General features: G+C 17.5%; 1 protein-coding gene across 1 annotated transcript; it reads left to right on the forward strand.

Moving 5' to 3' along the window:
• Positions 1-8,940: 8,940 nt before the first annotated feature.
• On the forward strand, positions 8,941-9,401 carry MKS88_000823 (uncharacterized protein; the record flags this gene model as incomplete). The annotated part of the gene is made up of 2 exons (XM_067219460.1): positions 8,941-8,975; positions 9,140-9,401. 2 exons carry the CDS (start codon positions 8,941-8,943, stop codon positions 9,399-9,401), a joined length of 297 nt encoding a protein of 98 aa, XP_067075604.1.
• Between the last annotated feature and the right edge of the window lie 456 nt (positions 9,402-9,857).

Consider the following 9,857-nt stretch of genomic DNA (forward strand, 5'->3'; position numbering starts at 1 on the left):
GGTATTTTAACAAGAATACTCTAGATCGTTGTATATAGCATTCTAAAAGAAAAATACTAATTTAGTTATATTTATTTACCAATAGAGAAATTTTAAATTAATTTATTTTAATATAAATAAATTATAAAATTATCATTTACATAAGAATTTATATATGAACTATAAATTAATCGAATACATTAATATTTATTTTTTACATTCCTTATCTTTTTTTTCTCTAAATAAATATATTACAATTGGTGATATATCCTAACTATATTTTAATATTAATTCACAGTTATGCATATATTATTATGCAAAAATAATATTCTCTTTGTAAAGGAAAAACCAAAATATTAACAATAAAACAATTTATATAAGTTATATTAATATGTAATATAGAGTTTATTCTGTAAAAATTTCTTTAATCTATGTAATGCCATATTTTTTTTTTCTTAGTACAACAACATATATATATAATTAGATATTATTATATATATTAAGATAAATAATTCCTTTTATTCTTCTTTCCTATGATAGGTGATCTATAAGCCAAATAATTATTAGCACTGATAGTATATTTATATATTTGTTTTTTTTGTCTTATTTTTTTTATTCATAATTTATATAGATCATTATAGTGTTATTATTTTGTTAATATTTTTATATATTTACTGCATTGTATATACGAAGAAGAAATAATAATATAAAAATTAAAATAAATTGTTGCTATGCTTAAAGGAAGTTTGTATCTTCAAAATAAACGTGTGACGCTTAATACAATATTTATTACCTAAAATTCCTTATTTGTGGTATATATTATTTGTTGTATATATTATTACATAGCATAATCTTAATATAGTATATTATATGATACAATTATTTTCTTTTTTAGTGGTCCATTAACAATTTTAGATATTAATTATTTCGTTTGGACAAACTGTTAATTAATTAAAAGTATGTTTTGTTTTAATAATTAATGAAAATGTGTTCTGATACTTATTAGAACTATAAAAGGTAAATAAGAAATAATTATAACAAACTAAATTATAAAATATATTTGAAAACAACGTAGAATATATTATAAAATTGAAATAAAAAATAATAACATAATAACTGAATGCAAATGTAATAATACATTGAATTAGATAAAACAAAAAATATTTAAGCATTGTAATTATTTTTTAGTAATTCTTGATAGATATATTCTAATAGATAGATTAGAAATATAATATTAATTCTTTTGGTTGTTTCTACATATAACAATAGGAAAATATCTTTTTAATACTGATAAATATTTATTTATTATGCAAAAAAATGAATATCATAAATAATTTTTAATATCGTAAAAGAGTGAATATCTAAATGAGAATGCAAAACAATTAAAACTTATAATCAACAACATAGGTTATTATTTTATATTGTACATACATTTTTACTTATTTTAATGTTTCATTTAAAACAATTTCATGTAAGATAAAAAATAATCAGATAATAAATAATTAATATGCTAATAATAAAATTTTGCAATTATTTTACATATAAAATTACATTATCATGTTTATTTTTAACAAATCATTTATGTTAAAGAATTATATTTTAATTTTTTTTTTTTTATTCATTGATTTATTTTTATAAAATATATTTCTTTGTAGCCATGCTCTTTTTATTTTAATCACTTATATATTATTCCATTTTCTTTTAAAATATGTTATTTAATAATTATATACAATGGATTATACATAAAAATAATTTATTATGTTTTAAAATATATTTTTTTTGCATTCTGCATTTGTATATATTATATAAACCTATATAAGCATAATATATATAATGAACATAATATTGTAGATTAATATATGGAAACAAAAAACAACATATTATCTGTTGAAATATTTGAAATAATTTGAAAAAAACTGCGTAAATTAGTTATAAAATATTTATAAAAATTTTTTTTTCTTAATATTTCATAAATATATTTGAATATATATTTTTTTCAACATTTATTCGTTTTTAGTTATCTTTTTTAGCGTGTCATTATAATTTTTGCATAATACAGAATTTTGTACTTTATTTTGTTTTTTTATTTAAAAATAATACAATAATAATATGAATTAATATGAATTAATGAACTTTGGTTAATAATATTATGATTATACTATTGTTTTCTTATTTCAAATCTAATATTTAACCCAAAAATAGATATAATTTTAAGTAAAATATTAACATAATATAAGCTAATAGTAATGATATATTAATATTAAGTATTATAGCATGTTACCGGAAAAATATGTAATAGTAATTGCATTTAATATAATGTAATTTTTTAAATAAGAAGTTATAATTTTTCATTATTTAATGTATACAAATATACAATGTAAAAAATGTGATATAAATTATTATAAAAAAACACTTATTTAAATTTATATTTAATATCTTTCAAATTAGTGTTCATAATTTTCAACATAACATTAAAGTGTAAACAGCATTAAATAATAATATACCTGAAAAATAAAAATAAAAAATTGTTTCTTGATAATACATCTTAATTTTACTAATATCGTTTTAGTTAAACAGATAAATATATAATCCCGTCCTATAACAAAATGGTCTTATTTTTATATGTATTTACACGAATAAGGCAATAAATTACATTTATGCAGATTATTGTAATGTTAAATATGTGATATCCTTTTTATGTTTTTATAAGTATCATTTCATTTTATAGGATTAAATAGGATTATTTTATGTACAATTTATTCCTTATAAATTCATATTGTTCTCGTATGCAAGTTTCAAAATTTGAGGTCCCTAATGTATAGAATTACTAGTAATTTAATAATCATAGTATAAAAATTAATATTTATGTATTATTACTAAGTTAATATATGACATATTTTTAATATTACAAATTTTTATTTGATTTTAATTATAATTATGTTTATCCATTACATTTACTGTACTTGTTATGTTTTCTGAATTATTAATGTGTATTTTTTGATGAATTTCCTTTTATATATATTGTGTGAATGGATATAATATAAGAAATATTATGTAACACAAGTATATTAATGCGAAACAATAATTTGAGTATATGTTAACTATTTGTAATTAATTCTTTTTTATATTTGTGTATCTTTATTGATTATAATTTTGCTTAAAATATTTGTCTTTTAATTTTTTATATTTTCTTTTTTTTTTTAGTTGTTAAATTTTTTACTTTGGTCTATATGTATGAAGTTTGTATTGCATTATTAGAATCATACTCATAAATTATTGCATATGTAGTGTTATTATTAATAACAAAATATATTTTTTTTTTGTTTTTTGCTTTTTCAATATACATTTCGATTGAATTGTTCAGTATTTTCTTTTATATGTAAAAGAACATATATTTTTGAAGAATTATAAATTAAAATTTTGTGGAATATACTTTATGTAATACATATTATTGGTCAAACATATTTGATCGTTTTTAGAGCCATTTATCAGTATTCAGGAATTTTGTTAATATAAATAATTTTATTTTTTTGTATTGAAGACCGAAGCAAAGTACAAATGATATTATCTATTATTAAAAATATTTCATATTTGTATATGCAACACTATTAAAATGGTGATACATGTAGCAGAATATTTTAGGGATAGTGTAGAACATCTACGTTTTTAAGTAAATTAATTTATAGTACTAAACAAAAGGAAACATAGAAAACCGTGCAATAAGTGTTAATGTAATAATTGACAATAAAAAGAAAAGCTCATTCACCTTAGTTTCAGTTGTTTCAGTAAATAAATATTAATTTTACTGGAACTGTATAACATTTTGTTTGAATACTTTCATGTAGTTCATTAACATACTTTAATAACTGTACCCTTATGCAATTAATAACAAGATATTTATAAGAGTTATATTTATTTTCAAGTTTTTTTATTGTGTTCGAAAGTTATTGAATTTAGAGTAACATATCTACGTATAAGATTACTATATAATAAATTATATTTTTTAGCATAGGCACGAAAACTACATATAAAACTGAATTATGGGAATATTTCAGAATTAGTTAAACATATAGTTTACATGTAATATTATAAAAAGGGATAAATAAAATATATCTTCTTTGTAGAAAAGCAAAATATTAGTTTCTTTGGTAAAATATATATGAAAAACATATGATGAATATACAATTTCCGGTAAAAATTTAATATGAAAATGAATTATTTGTTTTTTGTAGACATAATATTATATAGTTAGTATAAATATGAAAATTATATTATGCAAATGCAAATTTAATAACATTCATTATTAAATTCCTTTGTTATTATGCATTAATATAATTAAAACTAATCATTAAAAATAAAAAGTACATTATGAAAAAAGCAGGAACGTTTTATTGAGATATATATATAATATATAATATACACCTATGCTATATAAATGTAATAAAAAAAAGATAAAATATTATACTAGAAGATTAAATTATGTGTATATAGCTTCTCAAATTGTAAAAATATAAATAATTTGTACAAATATTTATTTATTTAAAAAAAAAAAAAAATGAACAAAATATCTCGAAAAAATGAAAATTGTTAAAACTGATAAATCTTACTTATAAGCAAATAACTTGGAAGATTTTCCTATACGAAGAATTAAATTCTGTAATATATTTATAGGTTATATATATATTATTATGAATTTTTAAAATACCTCAGTGAATGCTTTATATAAAACATTAATTGTACATAAAAATGGAAGATTATCATATTCCGAAAAAACATAAAAGTAACTAGATAAGAGTTTCCGTATATGATACGACGATAATAATATATATATTAAAACAATAAAATATATTAGCGTTAATTAAAAAAATTTTTGTTTTTGAAATTTAAAAATACTATTTTAAATATATATATTTTTTAATTTTTTTTCAATTATTATAACTGTATAGTTTGGAGAATAATACTTTTTAATGTAAATAATAGAGTCTTTTTATAGAACGATTACAATATGTATCATTGCATATGACATTCTGATCTGTCACAGGAATGGTTACTATATATAAAGTTTTAAAATAATAAAAAATAACATATTTTTTTGCTATAGATATGTTTAACAATATATTATTTATTTATAATCATTGTATAATTTGTATCCTTAGAATGTATTCCTGGCATTATTGATTTGCAAAAGAATGAATTAAAAAATAATATCTTTCATTTAAAATTATCAGAAAAGTTTTACTTAAAAATATTTTTTATTAAATAATTTGCTTATTTTTATTTATTATTTACATAATGTAACCTTTATATTATACTTATATTTTAAATATATTTCATTTGAGATACCTTTGTATTAAAGCATATATATTTAATATTTTAACGAAAAAATACTTCTTTCTTTGATTTATTTTTCATATTTTTTATTACACTAATATTTCCTCTATATTAATGTTTTTAATTAAAAAAATGTAAAAATAAATTAATTTCATGAGTATAAAGAAGTTTTTTTATAAATAATGATAAATATTAAAATTATTTAAAATTTATCATTTAAAAATTTATGCCAAAAAAAAATATATATACTTTAATACCTTTAATATATATATTTGTTCCTACATGATGTTGTAACATACAAATATCATTTTTTAAATATATAAAATATCATATAGTTTGTAAATTTTATAATTAGTATGGCACAAATTTTGTAAAATATTTTTGTTTTTTTTATTATCATTCCTACTATATTTTTGAGATAATTAATATTTTTTATCATTTATATATATTAGTTCCAAAACATAGTATTTATAAAATTCGGATAACAAATACAAAAGCATCTTTAAAAATAGAAATTATTCTTTTAATATGTAGTATAATGCATAATCTATATTCTATACATTTCGTTTTTTAGATGTATTTCACATTTTGTTTAATATTAGGAAATCATATGTTTTTTTGTTTTTGAAAATATAAGAAAACATTATTTAATTAGTGTAATATATTAATGTATATATTTTGAATATTTAAGAATGAATTCAAAATATATTTAATTTGTTAAGGTTTAGCATTTATATATAACATTATCGTAAACCATTAATAATATATTTGAAGGTTTTTTTCTTTTATGGATTATTTAAAATAGAATATATATATATATATATAACTAAAAATGTTATGAACGAATAATAAGTAGAAATTTACAAATGTAATTACTTTGTTCTTTGTGATTAAAATTATATTATATTATAATTAAATTTTTTTTAGACCCTATATATTATCATATTAAAGATCTTTATAATATAACAAAAAATGATATCTTTCTTCTTCATTATAATTACTACATTTATCATTATAACTTGGACATGTCATTATAGCTATAATGTATTATGATAATATTATTTAAGTATTTTTACATTATTAACATATTTTTTGGTTTAATATTATTAATTCTATTATGAAGAAAAAGTGTTATAATTATTTAAATGATAAATATATCTATATATTGTTTTTAGTGTACATTTTATAATACGGTAGGAAAGTACAATTTTAATAAAAAATTAGATATAAATAATTATCAATTGTTAGCACAATATGGAAAGAATAATGTTTAAAATATTACATGGGTAAAAAATATGATACATAATAATAAAGAGAACTAATATAATGTTAGAACTAAATATGGAAGTAGTATAATAGAAGAATCAAACAATAAAATAAAAGTTTATTATACAAGAAGGAATTCAATAAACAATATAAAAGACATAAATATTTAGTATTTGAAAAAAAAAAAATATCCCATTTTGAAAGAACATAATTTAAACATCTTGATTATATAGATTATATTAGAAAAAATACATCTTTACTGATAAAACTTATGGATACATATTATTTAAAAAGTGAGGATTACGAATATATTTATCTTTTATACTGCTCTATTTGGTATTCTTTTCACTATTAATTAATATTATTAAAACAATTTTTGAAAAAAGTATTGAAGCATTTTATTTACGAGTCTTCGATGAATTATGTATTGTATTCTTGACAGGGTATATTTATATATTTATAAAAATTACAAAAAATATGCGAATTACGAAAAGCAAATACATAAAGTAATAATAAGAAATATGTTTCTCTGTGTAAAAGTCCCTCATGTTAAGTAATAACTGTAATATATTTGAAGATATATATAACAAATTTATACATAATTGCTTAAATTTATTGGTTACATCAGCATATACCTGGAATATTTAATAAACAAGTGCACACAAAAAATATTTATAATTTTTGTGTGGATTTGTATGTTATAACATTTCTGAATCTGTATTTTAAGGTATTTTTTTAGCACAATTAAATATCATTTTATATATAATATGGTGTTTAATTAGATTGACATAAAAAATATGTATTTATGATTTAAAATTGATATGTAACGAATAGTTCATATAATTTTATTAAGGAGTCATAATTTATACTTTAAATACAAAACAATTGTTTTTTTTATTTCATGTGATACTATTCTAAAATGATTATTTATTGACTTAATTTAAATAAGACCATTATTAATTTGAAATTCAAAGTAAATGTTGCTGTTCTCTGTAAATAATAAAGCAAAATTAATGTATTTTCTTTAATTAATGTATAAATATTTTTTATTTTTTACTTAAAACTAATATTAATTATTTTAATACCAAATATGTTTTAAATGAATATATCATAGAATTTTTATTCATTGTAAAAACCATTTTATGAGTCCTTTAGTTTATTTTCTATAGTATAAAGAAGAAAGTATATATATATAATAAATAAATATGCTTATTAAACATCAGTTATTTATAATTGTATCCTAACTTATGCATGTCATGTCTTTACCATTAAATGAAGAATAATTCACATTTATTATTTTATTATAGTGCTTAATTTTGGTATTAATAGATTCTTACAAAAATGAATTATATATATATTATATTTTATTTTTATATATGATTAAACTATATATTTATTTTAATTTTACATAATTAGGATATTAATTTGGTGAATTAAATATGGTAATATATTAATATTAATATATATAATTCTTTTTTTTTTCTTATAATTGTAATATTTTATATATGTAAATATATCTGTAAAAAGCTAAGTAATTATTGGAATTAATGGAAATAAATATAAATTTTCTAAAATCATATAAATGTGTGGATATTTTTTTATATATACTTATTATACATATGTATATAATTATAATTATTAAAGACTTATATCATTTTAAAAATGTGTTAATATATACGTAGTTTTTATGGAGTATTACTAATTAGTTTATATTTGTAAATTTTAATTTTATAATAAAATAAAATCAAAAGAAAATCTATTATTTTTATATATATAATTCATAAATACAAAATGTTTTTTTTGGTTAATTTATTTTTTACTGGATATATTTAAAAAATTATTCTATTTTTCTTTGTAAGCTTCAATTAAATAAGTGTAATGTATATTATTTTGTAAGTAAATGCTTTGGTAATATATATTATGATTAAATATCAATTACGAAATATAATTCTTTTATATTTAAAGGGAAATGATAATATAAAATTAATACATGTTTTAGTTATCATACAAACGCTTTAAAAGTTAATGTGGTGTAAATAAAACAACACAATCATATATTTTTCCTTGTAAAAGAATACTTAGGACCTAGGGGAAATAAGAAAAGTATACATATATAAAACTATATGGGGATAATGAAAACATATTTAATTAGTAATCTTATAAATAGTAGACATTTAATTTTTTAATAATTTTAAGTATTATTATATTTTATTAAAATATATTACCCTAAAAAAATACTATATATATCTCGAGAATTTTATTGCAAGATATTTTTTTTTTTTATTACTAGTAGTAATATATATTTGCATAATTAATTTTTTTTATGTAATTTCCTGGAAGATAAAATACAAGTGTATGCCTCATATGAAGGATATAAAGAATTCTGTTATGAGGAGAAGGTAAGTTATGTTATTTACTATTGTAACGATTTAAAAGATGAGGATGAAAAATTTAAAAAGATATTTAAGAAGGTATAAATATACCTAAAAAAATTGCCTAGTAAAAATAATAAGGAAGATCTTATAGATCGCTGTTTTTATTTGCAGGTATCTTTTTATCACAGATTGAGGAAAAATTTAAATACTCGTAGGAATAATAATAGTGAGATTAGTTTTATTAATAATCTTTCTGATGTAGAGAATGTTATCAATTTAAATAATTTAAGGAATTCAGCATGTTGGTTTAATTCTGATTTTAATTTTAAAACCTATAAAGAAGTGAATCATTTACATGATTATTTTAAGAATTACAGTTTTATGAAAAGTAAAATATGTGCTGTAAAGCATGAGGAGAAAGTGTATTTGCAAATAAATTATTCATATTAGTATATTATATACAAACTTTATAGGAGGGTGATGAGCGTGTTTAATGATAATAATTATACAGATAATTGTTGGGATTTTATTATTAGTGAAATGTATAACACGCTTACAATGTTTTTAAAATTAAAAAGTTTTTTCTTTGACAAACTTGATATTGAAATTATAAAGGCAGCTAAATCTAAATAAATTAATTATTTCGTTAAATATACTACAGAAAGGATAATAAAAAAAAATAAAACATCAATAATAATTAAGAATATTAATATTGTTGTTTTAGAAACTTCTATCAAATTAACATGTAATTCTTTCATTATTAATTCGTTAAATGTTTCTGAACTTAATGCAGTATTTTTTAGTGTGTATCCCCTTTTAATTATTAATACATAACTATATATATTTTTTTTTTCTAAAAGATTACAACTATAAATTCATTGTATTACATATATATTACACTTTTTT

The sequence above is a fragment of the Plasmodium brasilianum genome, chromosome 2 (genome assembly GCF_023973825.1).
Source record: "Plasmodium brasilianum strain Bolivian I chromosome 2, whole genome shotgun sequence".
NCBI lineage: Eukaryota > Apicomplexa > Aconoidasida > Haemosporida > Plasmodiidae > Plasmodium > Plasmodium brasilianum.